We start from the raw sequence: 20,749 nt of genomic DNA, 5'->3' as shown, positions 1-20,749 counted from the left end.
AAACCTTGCTTACAAGTCCCAGTATTAATTTCTTCCCATTCTCGGCAATGTCACTTTTGACTTAAGATTCTCTTTTACTTTGCTGAGAGGTTTACCATTTCCATTTGTAGGCTCCTGACCCTAGTTTCTGCTAGAAAACACAGCAAGAGAGAACCAACTCATTTTTTTTTTCCCTTAAAGCATAGGTCTTATTTTCACAAATTCCAAAAAATGTGTCAGTATTTTCTGATAGGATGCTGTTATATGTATATACAGTCATAGAATCACACAATGGTTTGGGTTGGAAGTGACCTTACAAATTGTCTAGTTCTAATCTAGTGTGTATCACACAATGGTTTGGGTTGGAAGTGACCTTTACAAATTGTCTAGTTCTAATTGTCTAGTGTGTTCTAATCTAATCTAATCTAATTCTAATTCTAATTCTAATGAAGTGTGGCCAGCAGGTCAAGAGAGGTGATTCTGCCCCTCTACTCTGCCCTACTGAGACCTCACCTAGAATACTGTGTCCAGCTCTGGTGCCCCCAGCACAAGAAAGATGTAGACCTGTTGGAACAGTCTGAAAAAGAGAACGCTCCGGGAGACCTTATAGTGGCCTTCCAGTACCTGAAATGTCCCTCATGCTATCGCTACAAGCCCTAGTAAGAAGTCCCTCACCAGCTTTCCTGTAGCCCCTTCAGGTACTGGAAGGCCACTATCAGGTCTCCCCAGGGCCTTCTTTTCTCCAGGCTGAATAACCCAAACTGTCTCAGCCTGTCTTCATAGAAGAGCTGCTCCAGCCCTCTGAACATCTTTGTGACCCACATCTGCACTTGCCCCAACAGCTCCACATGCTTCTTGTGTTCAGGGCCCTGGAAGTGAACACAGTACTCCAGGTGAGGTCTCACAAGAGTGGAGTAGTGGAAGCGACTCACCTCCCTTGACCTCCTGGCCATGCTTCTTTTGGTGCAGCCTAGGACATGGTTGGCTTTCTGGGATGCAAGCACACATTGACAGCTCATGCTGAGCTTCTCATCAACCAACATCAGAAATTATTATAACACAGGAACTATTACAGGAACAACATCACAGACTTAGAAGAAATCAGCCATTTTCCTTTGTATTTCTGAATAGACTGCTTAGAATTTCACAGTCTCTTTTCACCATTCTATGCTTTTACATATAAAACAAATGCAGAGAGTTTGTTCCATAGTTTAGAATGTCTATTACTTGAATCTTCCAAATGGCATATGGCATATATATAACAATTCCCATTAGTGCATTACTGATGTGTACTTCTATATAGTTTTGACTTTGTAGCCTTTCATATTGAAAGACTGAAAAAATACTCTAGCCATGTAAGCCACTTTAATTTACTTTCAAATAGATCTACATTGTTAATTACAGAATCACAGAATCTTAGGGGTTGGAAGTGACCTCAAAAGATCATCCAGTCCAACCCCCCTGCTAGAGTAGGATCACCTAGAGCACATCATACAGGAACGTGTCCAGGTGGGTTTTAAATGTCTCCAGCAAAGGAGACTCCATGACCTCTCTGGGCAGCCTGTTCCAGTGCTCTGTTACTCTCACAGGAAAGAAGTTTTTCTTGATATTTACATGGAACCTCCTATGCTCCAGTTTGCACCCATTGCCCCTTGTCCTATCACTAGACATCACTGTAAAAGGCCTGACTCATTTTGTCAGCATAGCTGACCATGTTCAAGTTTTCTTCATGGCAAGAATCTCTTTACCAAATTCTTCAGATTAGATTAGGATAAGCATTTAAAAACAACTACAAAACCTAGCCAGCTTGACAAACAAGAAAACTGTAACCACGTGCTACAACAGGTTACTTCACACCATATGAGTGCTTCAGATCACTATGGGACTGTAAATTATAACAGACTGATAAGTAAAAATTTACTGCATTTTCATCAGGAAACAAAACTGTATTAATATACCAAATGAAATTTTTGCAGAACACTGAGGGCTGGCACTCTTCCCTAATATACATATCCCCATCCCACTTGTTGCCTTCGCACCTCTTGCTCTCCAAAATGGGGTATGTTCTTGCCATGGAATAGCCTACACTGTTTTTATGAAGCCAAACTAATTACTTGTAGCCCATCTGGTTTATACCAGCAACAGAAGTCAAGGAGAAACATGCCAACAATTGTATGTCCTGAAAAGAAGGCATGAAATCCCAGCAGACACTCAGGGACAAAGAAGCCTGAAAATTGCTGTCCTACGAACTAAAGCATGCTGCTGCCAACAAAAGAAATTCACCTGTTCACAAAAACAGACAATCTGAATATCAAAGAAGAAGTTTCTTTTGATACTTGTCATTGTATTTACTGTTTCCATTTCAGGGGAGGTTAACTGCTGTCCTTGAATGCTTTCTCTGTTATGCTGCTTCAGCCCCTTCAGAGCAGTTCTTTAAGCAAGACTATGTATAAATGAACATCCACTGTGTCACCATTTGGTTCTAATTTTCAAAATGTTCTAGTGCCTTTCATGCCTGGACTTAATGCTCAGGTAAGCCAGGCTCGAAATAGCAGAACATCATGCTAAACAAGCTTGTACCCTGGAGCATATTAAACTAATTTTAAAAATCTAAACAACAATATTTCAAAGATTGTTGTGGGGGATTTTTCTTATTTGTTTTGATTTTTTTCAGAAGTTTTCCAGCTTCACACTGAAACTTAGGCTGTAACTGCTACAGCAGCTAGCTCAGAATTGGTAGAGCTATAAACACCAGACGTGGACAGGAAAATATTCCACTCTTCCTTCTCTTTGACCATTGTTAGTTGACCTAGATTATTTCAATGATTCTCCCTAATGAAAATTTAAAAACTGATGCATACATCTGTTTCAGCATTATTTTTATATAGTAAGATACAGTCTTCAAAAAGCCACTTTTAAGAATAGATTTGTTTGTTTGAAGTCCTTTCTGAATCTTTAAAAAATGCACTGAACCTTTATACAGGGAAGAAACAAAAGCCAGGAGCCCAAGAGCATAACTCTGTATGATTTAATAATTTTACTGTAATTTGAAGAGACTATTACACTTTTTCCAATAACTGTTATTTAGAAGCAGTTAGTAGTCATTTCCTACCCAGTTTTCTACTCCTCTCAATATAAACTCATATCTCAAACTGCATCTTACAATTCAAGTCATAAATATTTACAGGTCCTCTAATAAGCATAATAAGCAATAAAAACTGTAACGCCGGTCAGCTAGCCTAGACAGCCCATTTAAGAGACTCTCTATATTGCTGACAATACCTGTTTTTTAGGATACTCACGGGAAAATCGATGACTAAAGGAACAATGGAGGGCAATTTTTATTATCAGGCACAACAATTAGAAAACTGTGCGCAGTAACAGTTTGCATGTTTTCCGTCCCAAGTCCCACTTTCTATATATTGCTTGCCCAGAGAGATTGTCTTCCAGCATCAAATTTCTTTATTAGCAACAGCAAGCAGAGAAGAGCATACTTGCTGTATATACTGTCTAAATCTACACTGAATACATACTGATCATTCCTAGAATTGCTTCATTTTATGTGATCCCATTTTTCAAGTTGGAAAAAAAATTAAGAAAGATAATCAGACATGTAGAAAGATCAGAAAAGTGCAGCAAAAGTACTACTGGTTCCAACAAAATAAGATTATTATGGCCAGGTTTCTCATAAACATTTTAACCCGTCATAACATTAAGCATAGGTATTAGTAAAACGGAATCCTACTCAATAAACACTACTCTACAATGCTGCTATTTGACTCAGTAATTTAAAAATTTGATCTGATAATTTAAAACTTCATCTGCAACAAGCAAAAGGTTTCCTGCTGTTTTGATCCCTGGCATTATTTACTTACAAAAATGTCAAGGCTTCACATTCTGGCCCACATAGTCCTGCTTGAGAATGATGTTAAAAGTAAGTGACAAATCCCATTTCACTCCAAAACAAAGACACCTTAGAAACTGTCCCTTGTACTGTCCCTCAGTAAAAGGACATTGAGATGTTACGTTATTTCCAGACAAGGGCAACAAAGCCCTGTGAAGGGTCTAAAGAGCAAGTCTTATGAGGAGAGGTTAAAGGAACTGGGGTTTAGTCTAGAGAAAAGGAGGCTGAGGGGAGACCTTATGGCTCTCTACAGCTACTTGAAAAGACACTGTAGCGAGGTTGGTGTTGGTGTCTTCTCACAAGTTACAAATGACAGAACAAGAGGAAATTGCATCAAGTTGTACCAAGGGAAGTTTAGATTGGATTAAAGGAAAACTGTTCTTACTGAAAAGGTTGTCAGGCACTGGAACAGGCTGCCCAGGACAGTGGTGAGTTGCCATCCCTGGAAGCATTTAAAAGCATAGATATGGTACTCAGGGACATGGTTAAAGGTGGGTTTGGCAGTGTGCTCGATTAACAGTTGGACTTAATGATCTTAAAGTCTTTCCCCACCTACATGATTTTAAGATTGTATGATCTTACCATAGCAAACCTTAGTATTCTACAAATGAAGAATTCCAAGTTAAAACTACCAAACAACAAAGCTAGTCTTTTAATGACAAAAATACAGGAATTTAGAATAGTCTTTCCTACTTTCTTGTGAGACCCCACCTGGAGTAGTGTGTCCAGTTCTGGAGCCCCCAGCACAGGATGGACATGGACTTGCTAAAGCAGGTTTAGAAGCCTGGAGCACCTGCCCTAGGAAGACAGGCATAAGAGTTGGGGTTGTTTGGCCTGCAGAAAAGAAGGCTTCAGGGAGATCTTATCAATACTTAAAAGGGGCCTACAGGAAAGCTGGAGAGGGACTTTTTACATGGGTATGTAGTGATGAGGGTCAATGGTTTCAAGCTGAAAGAGGGCAGATTTAGATTGGATATTAAGAAGCTATATGGTGAGACACTGGAACAGGTTGCACACTAGAATTGTGGATAGACCTTCCCCTGGAAGTGTTCAAGGCCAGTTTGGATGGGGCTTTGTGCAACCTGTTCTAGTGGAAGATGTCCCTGCCCATGCAGGGGGGTTCAAAGAAGATGATCTTTAAGGTTCCTTCCAACCCAAACCATGCTCTGATTCTATAAATGTTAAAAGATCCAGATTCTAAAACAATGAAGATTTTCAAAATACTACTAAGTGTCATTGGACATAAAATGCTTTCTCTTGAATGGCTTAAAGCAAAAACACTTTGAGACTGAAAAAAAGGAAAGTTGCTGAATTCACAGTAAAACACTGTCAAAGCTTTATAGTCTTCCTACTCTGAAAACAGTGATACAGTAATGGCTCTTGAGAAACTTTCATTTTTTTTTCTGGTCTCATAATACATATGTAAACCAAAAGTATTGCTTCCAGGAACTTCTCACTGCTTTTAAAAAAATGTAGTGTCAAGAACACTTAACCTTAGCATAACCCCAATCAGTTGCCGAATCTTCAGACTGTTTGACATGTAAGAAGTGCTATGATTTTCAAATTCTTTTTTTTTTTTTTTTTTTTTTCCAATCAAACAGAAGATCAGCCACAGTAAGAGACAGCAGTAAAAAATGACAGTTGGGATATAAATGCACTTAGCTGAGAATGGATGGGAAGCAGAAGCACACTTCAAGGTGCTATGCTTCACATGCTGATGTGGCAAATTTTTCAGAGCAAGGAGAAAAGAGCCAAGCACAGTATCTGACAGAAAATATTTTATCATAGGCATATTTTGGGAATTTTAGACAACTCAAAAAAACTCACATAAGTTTATACATTAAACAGTACAGGCCTCTTCAGTGTTTTAGACATGATTTTTTAAACATTTACTTGTTATTTTAATTCAGTGAGGCTAAAAGCAAGCCTATAAAGTCTCAAGTTAAGAACTGAATGTCAAAACCTGACTTAGGTATCTTCAGCTCTCTCCATTCCTTTGCTGTGTCCACCCCACTCACCCTTTGCTAATCACAACTAGAAGAAAAATTTGTCTAGATTTCTAGCTTACCTAAAATTTTAGCAGGAAGGATTAACAAAGCAAAAATATCTATTAAAAAAGAATAAAGCTAGATTGAGTACTAGATGTGTCCCCTACACACAGAGCTTCCCTCAGCTCTGGCAGAGAAACAGGGGGAACATGTATTTGTGAATGCTTGCTTTGTTCGTGGGACAGAGGAAGAAAGTTTCACAACAGAGCAAGCTCTTTTTCTTTCTCCCGCTGGCTCAGCTCTGCTTCTTTGCACTCTTCTGCAAAACAGGCATTTATGAAGCACTAATTCTGCTACCCAAAAAAATTAATAAGGATATTGCTCTCCCTCTTCTCCTTTTGCAGCTGTGCATTACCTGCTACCTAGATGTGTCATCAAGTTCCAAATGCATTTGAAGATTCCAACATTTTCCCAGGTGTTTCTACTGTTTTTTGCCATCTAACACTATTATTTTTCTAGTATTCAACCTGAGAATTCTTTATCATGAACTAAGAGTACTTTTATCCTTTTCTCCCTAGCTGATATAAAGATCAATGCACCACTGCCACTCATACAGCTCCTGTTGACAGATGTGAAAGCTTATTGTCTCCTGACACTGTTTCCTCTTTTTAATATACTAAATACAGTTCTTCAAATTTTCCTCAAAGGAGAACTTATCTAACCATTTTCCTTGCTCTTCTCCAAAAACTCTCATTTTTCTACATCCTCCTATAAGTATAGTAGCCCAGACCCAGTTCTATGAGACCTACCTAACATCAAGAGCAGAATAACTACCTTCTGTCAACCTGAAAGGTCCCTGCCAATTGTCTCAAAATGAAGTGTCCTTTTTTCTACATTTAACCTACTGTTGTCTCAACATTTTGAAATTATCTGGTACTCTTCCAACATTGGCCTTGTTCTACTTCCTTGCTGAGCTGCTATACTGCCAATACCACCAAGTCCTTTTCCCTCTGGCACCTTTCCAGACACTCTTCCCCAAACCTGTAGTGTTGCATGAGATTGTTGTGACTTAAGTGCAGGATCTGGCCTGTTGAACCTCACAGAATTGGCCCATTGATCCAGCCTGCCCAGTTCTCTCTGAAGAGCCATCTCTACCCTCAAGCAGAGAAACGCTCTCACCCAACTTGTCACTTGCTAACTTACTGAGGGTGCGCTTGATGCCTTTATCCAATACATTGATAAAGATATTCAAGAGAACTTGCCCCAGTACTAACTTCTGGGGAACACCACTTGTGACTGGCTGCCAGCTGGATTTAAGTCCATTGATGCTGTAACTCTTTGGGCCTAGCCATCCAGCCAGTGTTTTAGTGAGCAAAGCATACACCTGTCCAGGCCATAAGAAGCCCGTTTCTTCAGGAGAATGGTGTGGGAAATGGTGTCAAAGGCTTTTCTAAAATCTAGGTAGACAACATCCATAACTTTTTCCTCATCCACTCAGCAGGCTACCTTGTCCTAGATAGAGATTAGGTTTGCTCTTGTGAACTCACTCTGGCTGGGCCTGATCATTTGGTTGTCTTGCACTTGCTGCATAATGGCACTCAAGATTATCTGCTCCGTAACGTTCCCTGGTCAGACTGTCAGGCCTGTACTTCTCTGAATCCTTCTTCTGGCCCTTCTTGTAGATAAGTGTCACATTTGCCAATCTCCAGTCAACTGGGACTTGTGGATGTCTAAGTGGTGTAGTAGGCCACTAACCATTGCTCCTTGGATTATGCTTCCATGACTGCAACTATATCATAGTTTTCCTACTGCATAATGGCTTCCAGCTCCTTCTGTTTGTTGCCTGCCTTTCTTGACTTTGCTGCCACATACAACTTTGGTGCTCCATCCCATACCTCCACTGAGATAGCATAGTGAAGGACCTCAATAGCACACCATCCCTCAAACACTGGTGTGTCACCCCTGGGCTTGTCTCCCACAAGCCTGGTTTTATCTTCCTCTCCCCCTTCAAATCTAATTTAAAGCTCTTTCAGTGACTCCTTCTAACTCCTGCACAAAGATCCTTTTCCCCCCTTGAGATAGGTGTACCCCATCTGTTACCAGCAGGCCTGGTGTCATGTAGACTGAACCATGACCAAAAACCCCAAATTGCTCTAGCAATTGTTTACATAACCCAGACACACCCAACCACAAGTCTCATGTGCCAACAGAGAATTATAATGTAACACACTTTCCCCTTGCTTGGAAATCACGTATGTTTGCAAGAAACTAATGCAAATGCTAATTATCTCAATCTGGTTTTGCCCCTATAGTAGTTCTACATGCATTCTCTGCAACAGAAAATCTTGGTATAGGGATTCCTGCCTCCGGATCAGCTTCCACACACGTTCCCAGCCCTTGATTATCCCACTGCAGCCCTCTCTGGACAATACGTTGAGCAGATACATTTAAAAAATGCTGGAAAGGAATATATAAAAGGTGTGGATTAAAAAAAAAATTACAATTGTTTTTTGAGCAATTTTTTCCCCAGAATATCTTGCAAGCAAACTGAAAAACCAAAGTCTTGACCAGTTCCTTCAGTTTTGAAAGCAAGCCTCAGCTAGAGGGTCAGTCTCACTTTGTTTTTGCAAACACTGAATTTGAGGAATTAAACAGATGACCCAGTGTTTCCTCCCTGCATCATGCACTTGATCTCACATGCTATGGTGCATTTTCCAGACTGTTTTTTCCCTAAGCAAACCAGGTTTTTTAGCTCTTGTGTCTCCTTTCAAATAGCATTTGCTGCCACACTGCTTTGATCTTAATGCATATCAAAGGACTCTAAATTACAATTCCTAAATACATTGCTTACATTTAACCATACTCTATGTTTTAATCAGGGTAGAACACAAAGGAAATGATGTTTCCAATCCTAGCATATCAGCTGCTTATGGTATTCCACATACAGCTCAAGTCTCCTTTTATCAGTCTATGCTAGATGCTGAGCTCTAAAGTACTATTCGATTCTTGATGGTACTTAATTCCACGCCTTTTGCTGTATTTCTGAATAACAATCTGCAGTAATTCCAACAACAAAAAAATTATTTAACATGCATCAAAGCACTCTTTCAACCACGTGTGTTAAAACCTAAATGGAGTTTCAAAGACATGAGATATTTAATACACAATGGAAAGGACTTTTCATTTGAAGCCTTGCTGTCCTATAAATCAGAAATTTTCAAGTACAGCTACTGTTGAAGGAGTCAAGTAAGGCAGAAGTAAAGTTTCAGGATTCTGCTCATTGATATAATTCAAACCAATGTACTTCTGAGCTTTAAAGCATGCACAGACATTGTGAATGTTTTAGGATGTTTCCATAACCGATGAATGTACATTCAGCTACCTATTTACTGAAGAATTTAAAGTGTTTTTTCAAGTTATTGCAATATGAAGACATATATGGAAGACACAGGTAGGTGACTTCTATAACACTATTAATTGAAAAGACTATGAATAATGCATTCTTCTGGGCAATAAAGCTTTATGAATAAATCCCAGAAAATTTAAGAACACATAAAGAAAGAGAGCAATTGAGTTTAGAAGAATGAAACTGTCAGATTCTGTCATATAAACTATGGGTATTATTTCCCACAGTGACAGGATACTTCACTACTCTTCTTCAAAAAAGACCATTTAAGGGACAGGCATGAAATACATATTTCAGATTAAAAATTGGACTTTACATAGATAGCTCTTCCCAGCGCTAACAGGACAACTCTAAATTCCTGCTCAGAAAAGTTTTGGAACTGGGAACCCACTATTCTATCAATATGCAGGACAAATGAATGACAACACAAGGTTCAAATCTCAGTATGGTGTTCCACTGTGAAATAGATATTAAAGATACATTTACCCTAACAAAGCAAATTTTAGTCAAGCCAAAATATGTTTAAGGTTACAGAGGGCATATAGTGGCTTCAACTCCTGTTTCAGTATTTAGCAAAACTAAACTGTAGAGCCTCATGTGACTGTATATAAACAAAACAGATTTAGGTCAGATTTAGGGCTATGAAACTGAATCTGGTACTCATCAATAGGCATCATGATGAACAGCAATCTTAAGGTTTGTACTATTCTCCACTTTCTCAGTACCACCAAAAGAAGCAAATGCACTTTAAAGTGAGTATTGTTTACAGCAATTACTTAAAAGTCTACCAGAATGTGCATTAGCATTTTTTAAAGCATCTGTGTGTTGAAGTGACTGAAAAAGCATTTTTAAAAAACATTTTTGAATGTTCTCTTTTGCTTTATCTGTAATAGACTACAATAAATAGCAACAGAAAATTGCTTTAAAAAGGAACTATCAATTGGGATGAAATGTAGCTCATAAGAAGGCACCATGAAAGACTGGAATAAATGACAGAGAAGACAATTTCTCATTATTTCTTACTTAAGCAAAGCATAAAAATCTCAAAGTATTTGGTATCATCATTGAACATTCATGTGATGCAAAGGCCCATAAGCTCACAATTATCCACAGAAATTTGCAAGAAATTAGAGTATTAATAGTCTGCAAATATTGCAGAAGTTATCTCATGGGGCAGGAACAGATTTTTTAAGACTTAGTTTTTATGTCTTTAATTTTAAATAAGCATTACAGACAGGAGTAGCCTGAAGACTGTCAGGAAAGACTGTAGAGTGCTGGGAGAGGCGGTGAATTCAGGGCTCAAGCACAAACAGTGTTCTCATCAATCCTTCCAGTCAAAGGGAAAGGGCTGGAAAGGACCAACCAAATTGGAAAAGTCAACAAATGGTTACAGGGGTGGTGCTTCAGTTACAGGGCTTCAGTTCCATAGACCACAGGACCAATTTTGAAAAACCTGGTCTCTTGGAGGCTGATGGGCTTCACTTGTCTGAGAAAGGGAGAGAGTCTTTGGCCAGAGGCTGGACAATTTAGTTAGGAGGGCTTTAAACTCGTGAAGCTGGGGGAGGGAACCCTCAACTTATCCCACACCCATCACCTTGAGGACAGAGCCAGTAACAGATGCCCTGGCCCTGCAGGAGGACTGAAGGACAACAGGAAAGCATCTGAACTGCAAAATGCCAGCATGACTGCTTTGAAGGGGGCCCATCTTAGTTGCCTCTTTGTGAATGCACAGAGCATGGAAATAAAGAGGAACTGCAGATGTGAGCATGCCTGCAGGGCTATGATGTTATTGGTATCACTGAGATGTGGTGGGATGACTCACAGAATCATGGAATTGTCATAGTTGGAAAGGACATCTAGAGATCATCTAGTCCAGCTCACCCCGTAAAGCAGGATTGCCTAGAGAATGTTACTCAGGACAGCATCCAGGTGGGTCTTGAATATCTCCAGGAAAGGGAACTCCACAACCTCCTTGGGCAGCCTGTTCCAGTGCTCTGTAACCCTCACCATAAATTAAATTTTTCCTCATATTTAAATGGAACTTCCTATGTTTCAGCTTGTGCCCACTGCCTCTTGTCTTGTCACTGGGAACTACTGAAATGAGTCTGGCTCCACTGTCCTTGCACCCACCCTTTAGATACTTGAAGGCATAGCCTTCTCTTCTCCAGGCTAGACTCCCAGCTCTCTCAGCCTCTCCTCATAAGGGAGATTGTCCAATCCCCCAATCATCTTTGTTGCCCTCTGCTGGACTCTCTCTAGCAGTCCCCATCTCTCTTGAAATGGGGAGCCCAGAACTGGATGCAATATTCCAGATGTGGCCTCATCAGGGCAGAGTAGAGTGGGAGAATGATCTCTCTTGACCTACTGGCCACATACTTCCTTATGCAACACAGGATTCCATTGGCCTTCTTGGCAGCAAAGGCACATTGCTGGCTCATGGGTAATTTACTATCTACCAGGACTCACAGATCCTTCTCCTCAGAACTGCTTTCCAGCAGGTCTGCCCCTAACCTATATTGATGCATGGCAATCTTCTTCATCAGGTGCAGGACCCTACACTTGACCTTGTTGAACCTCATTAGGTTCTTCTCTGCCCAGCTCTCCAGCCTGTCCAGGTCATGCTGGATGGCAGCACAGACCTCTGGTGTGTCAGCCACCCCTCCTAGTTTGTATCATCAGCAAACTTGCTGAGGATACACTCTGTCCCCTCATCCAGGTCATTGATGAGTATGTTGAACAAGACCGGACTGAGTATTGACCCCTGGGGAGCACCAGTGGTTACAGGCCTCCAACTCAACCCACTCCATTAATCACAGCCCTCTGAGTTCTGTCACACAGCCAGATCTCAATCCATTTCACTGTCCACTCATCTAGCCCACAGTCCCTCAGTTTCCTAATGAGAATGTTATGGGAGACGATGTCAAAGACCTTGCTGAAGTCAAGGTAGATGACATTTGCTCTCCCCTCTTCCAGCCAACCAGTTTTGACATTGTTACCCTTGATAAATCCATGTTGACCACTCCCAATAACTTTCTGTACTTCAGTGTGTTTAGAGATGATATCCAGAATGAGTTGCTCCATCACCTTCCCAGGGACAGAGATGAGACTAACTGGCTTGTAGTTCCCTGGGTCCTCCTTCTTGTCTTTTTGAAGACTGGAGTGATATTGGCCCTCCTCCGGTCCTCAGGAACCTCTCTTGTTCTGCATGAGCTTTCAAAGATGATGGAAAGTGGCCCAGCAATAGCATCTGCCAGTTCTCTCAGCACTCATGGGTGCATCTCATCAGGGCCCATGGACTTATGGATGTCCAGTTTGGCCAAGTGGTCTCTAGCACGGACCTCCTGTACTGAGGGAAAATCTTCCTCCTTTCAGACCTTTCCCCTTGCCTCCACGTTCTGGGATTCATGAGGGCAGCTTTAGCAGTGAAGACTGAAGCAAAGAAGGCATTCAGTAACTCTGCCTTCTCTGTGTCTTCCACGACTAGGGTGCCCACCTCATTCATCAGCAGGCCTGGATTTTGATGATCTTTGATCAAGTTCCAACCCCACTGGCATAAGCACAAAACCTCATGCAACCTAGCCTTAAAAGCCTTCAGGGACAGGGCATCAACAACCTCCCTGGGCAAGCCACTCCACTTCCTCCCCACCTTATAGTGAAGAATTTCTTCATAATATCTACCCTAAATCTCCCCTCTCTCAGTTTAAAACCATTACCCCTTGTCCTACCACTATCTTCTCTGATGAAAGCCCCACCCCAGCTTTCCTGTAAGCCCCTTTCAAGTATTGGAAGGCTACTTCCTCAGAGCCTTCTCCTCAGAGCCTTCTCTTCTCTAGGCTGAACAGCCCCAACCCTCTCAGCCTGTGTTCATAGCAGAGGTGCTCCAGCTCTCTGACCATCTTGATGGCCCTTCTCTGAACCCTCTGCAACAGCTCCGTATCTTCTTGTTCTGAGGGCACCAGAACTGTACACAGTACTCCAGGTGTGGCCTCACCAGAGCAGAGAAGAGGGGCAGAATCGCCTCCCAGGCCCTGCTGGTTGTGCCTCTTTTGATGCAGCCCAGGATGCAGCTGGCCCCCTGGGCTGCAAGTGCACACTGGTGGCACATGTCAAGTTTCTCATCTGCTACCACCTCCAAGTCCTCTTCCTCAGGACTGCTCTCTAGCCATTCTCCCCCCAGCCTGTATTTGTGCCTGGGGTTGTGCCAACCCTGGTGCAGGACCTTGCACTTGGACTTTTGAACTTCATGAGGTTGGCATTGGCCCACCTCTCCAGCCTGTCAAGGTCCCTCTGGATTGCGTCCCTTACCTCTAGGGTGTCAACCACACCACACAGCTTGGTATCATCAGAAAACTTGCTGAGGATACACTCAATCTCACTCAATTCTGTAAGCCTCTACATCCTGGTTGAAGGTCTATAACAAACTCCCACCATGATGCCTGCCTTATTGGCCTTCCCCTTGATTCCTACCCATAAACACTCAACACTGTCATTCACGTTGTCAAGTTCTAGGCATTCAAATCTATCTCTAATACAGAAGGTCACCTCATCACCTCTCATTCCTTGTCTATCCCTTCTGAAAAGCTGGCAGCCATCAATCACAGCACTCCAGTTATGCGAGTCTTTGCACCACGTTTCTGTGATGGCAATTATATCATAGTTTTCTTGCTGTACAATGGCCTCCAGCTCCTCCATTTTGCTGCCCATGCTGCGTGCATTGGTGTAGATGCACTTCAGCAGGGCTAACTGTCCTCCCACCTTTTTTGGGGGGACAAGCCCTAATTCCTACCTGACTGAGCTCAGACACTTCTGTAGTTACCAAGTTATCACTACCCCTCATGTCTTTGCTACCACATGGATCCCCATCCTTTACCTCCACTGAGACAAAAGACTGTAAGACCTTGCTAGCACTTTTACCCACAACCACGGGCCTGGTGTCATCAGTGAACTTGTTGACAGTGCACTCTGTTCCCTCATCCAGGTCGCTGATGAATATATTGAATGGTACTGGTCCCAGTACTGACCCCTGAGGGTCTTCACTAGACACAGGCCTCCAGCTAGACTCTGTCCCATTGACCACAACTCTCTGACTTCTTCCTTTCAACCAGTTCAAAATCCATCTCACTAACTTAGCTTATCTACAAGGATGCAGTGAGCTACGGTGTCAAGTATTTTACTGAAATCCAGATAAACCACACACACTGCACTACTAATATCTATTCACCTGGTTATGTCCTCATAAAAGGCTATCAGGTTGGTTACACGTGACTTCCCCATGGTCATGATGACTGTTCCTAATGGCCCTCTTATCCTTGATATGCCTAGAGACAGTGCTGAGGATAAGTTGTGCCATCACCTTTCCAAGGATGGAGGTGAGGCTGACTGGTCTATAGTTACCCAGGTCCTCCTCCTTGCCCTTTTTGAAGACTGGAGTGGTATTTGCTTTCCTCCAGTCCTCAGGCACCAGTACTGTTCCTTGTGACTTACCAAAGATGATTGAGAGCAGCCTAGCAACAACTTCCACCAGTTTCCTCAGAAACCGCAGATGTATCCTCATTGGGACCCATGGATTTATGGATGTCCAGATTGCTTAACTGATCCCTAACCCAGTCCTCATCAACCAAGGCAAACTCCCCCTTTATCCTGACTTCCTCTGGGACCTCAGGGGTCTCGGGCTCCAGAGGACAGTCTCTAGCAGTGAGACAGAGAAAAAGAAGACATTCAGTAACATCACTTTCTTTGGTATCCTCTGTCACCAGGACACCCACCTCATTCAGCAGTTGGCCTATACTGCCTCTAGTGTTAGTTTTGTCTACAACTTATTTGAATAAGCCCTTTCTGTTGTCCTTGGCCTCTCTTGCTAGGTTTAATTCCAAGGAGGCCTTGCCTTTCCTAATTGCCTAGTTTCCTACTCTTATATTCCTCTGAAAGACACAACTACCAATCAAACTCAAACGGTTTCTTATTCATTTAAGCTGAATAGCTATAAACAAAGCTTTGAACTTATTGTATATCAAAGTATTTCTTATTTAGAACCTGCCATCTAAACAGGACTACTCACCTTGCTGCAACTGCAGGAGGGATAACCAGTATGAATTTTAGCTGTGCCTCACGCAGAGCTTCAGAAAGGTGAATAAGCAAGTGAATCAACTCCCTGAAATACAAATACATTGTTAGAGGGAAAGCCAGTAAAACTGCTGCTATATAGTGGCAAGACAAAGTTAACAAGTGACAGTAGAAATAATTGAAAAAAACACAGTTTGTAGAGAATGACCATAGTGAAAAAAAACAATGAGGAAGACTGATCTTAATGAACTAAGAACATTCAACTGCTGGAGACAGTCTTAGTTTTATCTGAACTAGTGATCACCTTGAGACTAAAATGTTTCCTAGTTTTATTTTAATCTAACTACACATTGTTAGCATGTAAAACCAGCACATCTTGCCAGAGCAGGGCATCAACTGACGTTATACTCAGTACAAAGAAATATAACAATAGAAGAACCAAACCCTGTTCTGAAACAAGCAGTTGTTGGATAGATTCAAGTTACCATATTACCACATATGAGGTCAGAGAATTTTCACAGCAAGACGTGATCTTCAAGGGATATTTCTGATATTTAGAAATACTTCTGTTGATGGATTTTCATGTGCAAGTAATCCTTCTGTTTCACAATACATTACTGTACAGCCACAAAACAAATGCTTGACAATGTCATATCTGGAAATATCACCTTCCATATGCATCAGTTAAACACTTTCACAAAAGTTGATTTTCATATCCATATTCTAAGCATTTCAATAGGAAAATAAACACCAAAAATTTAATGTAAATTGCTTCTACAGTCCTTCTGACTTGAAAGGTGAAAATCCTTCAGAGACAGACTGCATTTACAAAAAAGTTTAAAGGCTACTGTTATCTTAAGAGTAGTCCAATATTACCCTCAATTTGCACTACAAATATGGCTCTTCTGTGTGACTTCATTAAGTAATTTGATTTTTCACAACAAAGTCAACTTTCATATTTACCCACTGGCAGAGTGGATCCACATAGTCAGACAGATTATATTAGCATGGAATTCTAGATGTGTTCAGAACTATGCTTAAACCTGAACTGAGTATAAGGCAACTCCACAACCCATTCTAGTAGGTAAGTACTAAAGCAAGAAAGGCAGGATATATATATAAGTGATAACTCAAGTTATTTGCTCCACTTAAACTGGACTAGACCTGAACTCTCTGAAATAACTTTTGGTACTGTCATGCCTTTCAAGGCTGTATCAACCTAGAGATATTCTTCTGAAATCACTGACCTTGCAATATAATTATCCATCACAGTAGAGATGCTTGACTTGAACAGTCTAGACAGTATCCAAAGGCAACCAAGTATTTCCATCTTCCCTGAAATAGTTTGACGCCTTATGAAAACTTCCTAATGATGCTACAAAAGCCATTATTCTCAAAATCCTGGCAAACAAATAAAGCAAGTTTTATTACTTCTCCAATTTAATAAGTATTTTGTGCTTACAATTTTGAGAGACGGTGTGCTGAGCTCTTGACAATAAACTGTCACACTGCCACACATATTTCTCTTCTGGAGGGACATGAGACTACAGGAATCAACTTTTGGTCTGTCTGTAGCCTGTACTTCTACCATTCTTGCTCTGGAAAAGTAACAGTTTTCCCTCCCATTTCCTTATGCATTCCACATTAAGAGTGTCACTACTCAAACAAATCAATTATAGCAAAAAGGAATCCTCTTCCATAGAAACACATTTAAAAATTACAACACTAAACTAAACAGACTCCAACATACACATCACGGCTCCCATAAAATCTTATCGAAACCTATAAGTATTAAAATTAGCTAAGCCTTCTTTCCCATTGATTCGTGTCTCATGGCTAAGTGACCTTTCTAACTAATTATACCTGAACTGCAGTATATAAGTGCAACCTTTATTAGATGTCAGAGAAACTACATATGAGATAAATTTGATCAAAGAATCAATTCCTCTAGTACTGAGATTATTCTACACTGTTCATAAGCAGGAATCTCTCTTCTCTGACTGCCTTTGTTAGCTGTAGGAACTTTGAGACCTCTACACCATGCAAAACATTTGCTGATTTAAATTTAATTATTTAAAAGTTGAGGGAACAGAAGGAGTGGTAAGGTAGGACAAAAGAACTTAATATAGTTGTAGAGCAAGATAGTATTTTTCATATAGAAACAAGGCTAACACTCTCGCTCCCACTCTGCATCTTCACATATTTGCCTCACCACCAGGGAGCAATGCTTTGAAGCCTAAGAAGAAAAGCAGCTGGGGTGATTTTCAATCAGATGCAGAGAAAAAAAATAATAATCAAATTAATATTAAATACAAGGTTTCACCCTTCCTTGGAACTGTCAGACACAGGCGATTAGCCAGCAGAGGTAAAATGTATCCACAAAAGCAGTGACGCACCCACAAAAACAGTGACTGCACAAAGCAGTCATACTTTTAAACTAGAAAGGCATGCAGCATAGAACCACAACACACAACTAAAAAAGGACAGACATTTATGGCCTGATAAAGGGGCAGGAGTGCAGTCTGGATCGCTGGTTTTATTTGGTAGCTGGCAGATAGGAGACTCTTAAGACTCCACCAAAACAGCCATTTCTTCTCCTCCCACCACCCAATCCAAGCAGTATAGCTCTGGCAAAAAAATAATTAGCTTCAACTTGGAGGAAGTCAGGAAGAAAAGAGATACCTGGACAACTACAGATTCTTACTCAAGAAACCCAGATTAACAGCTACTCGGCAACCTGTCAAATGAGGTCTCTGGGCCCTGAACACTTTCTAGCAAATCAGACAGGATTAAAGACTTAATTTAGGCTTACTTCCATTTGTCAGCCAAAACAGATTATGTAAACCAAATGTCCACTGTTGCCCTCTTCTCCAAACAGCACTAGCAAAATGCTTCATTGTGTCCCAGCAGTGCTTTCCGGAGTTTTAAAGATAATATTCTCCAATACTACCACTGAAAATTTGAAAGAAAAAACAGTGACTTTTAAAACATCATTATTAAGTCTAGGAAAGTAGAAGCAGTCTTCCTGAAAAGGCTTATTAAATACCTACTAGAGACTTTGCCATTATAGAATTTAACTTTAGAGTAGCTACTAAAACACTGGCAGCTTCAAGACTCTATCTTCAGCTAATTACGGTCTACTTCATTCCTACTTTTCAGGCCTTCTACTATCACCACCATTTAGTAGGTTAATTTTCCAAGTGTTCATGACTTCAAAGTATCTTGCCCCCTACAAAGTATGCAGACCTCCAATTTTTCATTATGCAAAGTTTAGGAGATAATTTTTTCAGAATTCCCATTTTCTAGCAGTGATGGTCTACTGTGTTTGGGGCACCTTGTAGAACAGTTTGCTTCAAATGCACAAGAGAAGGCTGTAGATATATTTGAAAAGCCTTGCAGAAGACACATAAAGCTGTTACATCTTTCCCTTCTGTCATGTGATCCTTCAGAACTCTGCAACTTTCCAACTTCAGCCATTTTTTTGCACAGCTTGGTAGTCAGTATTTTGTAAAATTTATGTCTTGTCAAGAAAATTGGACAGACTAAAGCTGTCTACTTCAAGGAGAAATTGCCCTTTTGTGCCATTTCATTACCTAGTTAATACCAAGAAACTGGAGTCAATTATGGCAAATCTTTGATTAATAGATTAATTTTTCAGGGACTAACATGAAGAATACATCTGCCATAAGAGCTTTTTGTTCCTGTACTCCTATCAACATTAAGATTTCTGCAGGTCACTTTCTGCATGATAGCAAGTACCTGCAGCACGTGGTGACAAAAAAAATCATGTTCTTCAGATTGATTCTGTGTGATGACAGTGCCATCTGTCAGCTAATGACAGATTGATCAGAATAATGTGTGCACTTTTACGTGTGCTGTGAGATTCTGATGGATATATTCATGCCTTTTTCACAACATGACCCAGGTGTCTGGAGAAAAAGCCCACCCAAATAAACTCACAAGTGATATTAGCAAGAGGGACATCATCTTGTCTAGCTGTTAACTAAATAAGCAGGACAACCTCTGTTTGCTGGGTTATCTCAATATTTCTGCCATGTACATTTCTAAACCTAGATGCCACAGGATGAATAACAGAATCATAGGATGGTTTGGGTAGGAAGGGACCTTAAGCATCATCTTGTTCCAATCCCACTGCTATGGGCAGCAATGCCTCCCACTAGACCAGGCTGCTGAATGCCCCATCCAGTCTGGCCTTGAACACTTTCTTGGGCAACCAGTTCATTCCAGTGTCTCACCACCCTCACACTAAAGAATTTCTTCCCAATGTCTAACCTGAATCTCCCGTCTTCCAGTTTAAAGACATTAGTCCTCATCCTATCACTACCTGAACTTGTATGTCCCTCTGCAGGTTTCCTGTAGGCCTCTTCAGGTACTGGAAGGCCACTATAAGGTCTCACTGGAGCCTTTTCCTCTCCAAGCTGATTATCTCCAACTCTCTCAGTCTGTCTTCATAGGAGAAGTGTTCCAGCCTTTTGATCATCATTCTTTATCATTCTGATCAAGACACCTGTGCTGTATTAAGTATTCCTGCACCACTAAGGTAGCACACTGGTTTCTATAACAGTATTTTAAAAATAACAGGAATCATTTCCACAGCTTTCCCCTCAACATAGATACACAAAAAGATACACTAGGATAACTGAATGTCATTTTATTATTTATTAATTTAATAGCTAGGTATCCACTTACTTTAGGTTTTTTAAAAGTGAAAACCTTAATGATTCTAAGTGAAATATTTTTTACTTAAATCTACAACACTGCTGTCATTTCATAATTTGTATGCACCTGTGGTGAGCCTCAACAGCCTGTTGCTGACTGCTTATGTGAGACTATTCCTTGTATTTCAGGAAAAAAATATTTTAAATTTTAATTTTCTTTGTAAACAACATATTTACAATACATAATAGGAATACATTGTATTAGCTAGGCAGGTCTCCTTGTATTGTCAGAAAGCTCTGAAAGTAATTTGAAGGCAGACTATCTGATCCTAGGAGCATCGCTATCATCTTTTGTTTGTTTACCTAGAAGCAGGTTAAGCTACTTTCAGGTGTTTGACCTTGAAGGATCTGAATCAGGAAAGCCTGCAGCACGTATCTAACAGTTAACACAGATGCTGATCAGGGGTGACATACCTGTCAACTGACGCTCAACCTTCCAAGGTTAAGGACATGTTTTACTGCTAGTGTTTGTCACTTTGAAAGACACACCTGACAAGGAAGGTCAGGTATGAATCTTGTTACAATACTGCCACTCTGTGGACTAAGGAGGTTACAGGCTGCTTCAACTCTTCCAGCAGCACAAGGGAAGAAAAAGACCGTTGATGCTTACCCATTTATCAGGAATAACTCTACTTTGATACTTAGAAGGAAATTAACAGATCCCAATGCA

At 40.8% G+C, this 20,749-nt stretch overlaps 1 protein-coding gene across 1 annotated transcript in view; it reads right to left on the bottom strand.

The window, feature by feature from the left end:
• The window catches only part of CHID1 (chitinase domain containing 1), a 93,394-nt gene that overhangs the window by 62,624 nt on the left and 10,021 nt on the right, over positions 1 to 20,749 (bottom strand). Inside the window, exon 7 of the mRNA XM_009996414.1 lies at positions 15,336 to 15,428. Coding sequence (XP_009994716.1) covers positions 15,336 to 15,428 — 93 coding nt within the window. The remainder of the gene's footprint in view (positions 1 to 15,335; positions 15,429 to 20,749) is intronic.

Source organism: Chaetura pelagica, unplaced genomic scaffold (assembly GCF_000747805.2).
Source record: "Chaetura pelagica isolate M959 unplaced genomic scaffold, ChaPel_1.0 scaffold74, whole genome shotgun sequence".
Taxonomy (NCBI): domain Eukaryota; kingdom Metazoa; phylum Chordata; class Aves; order Apodiformes; family Apodidae; genus Chaetura; species Chaetura pelagica.
This window is presented reverse-complemented; position numbering and strand designations above follow the sequence as displayed.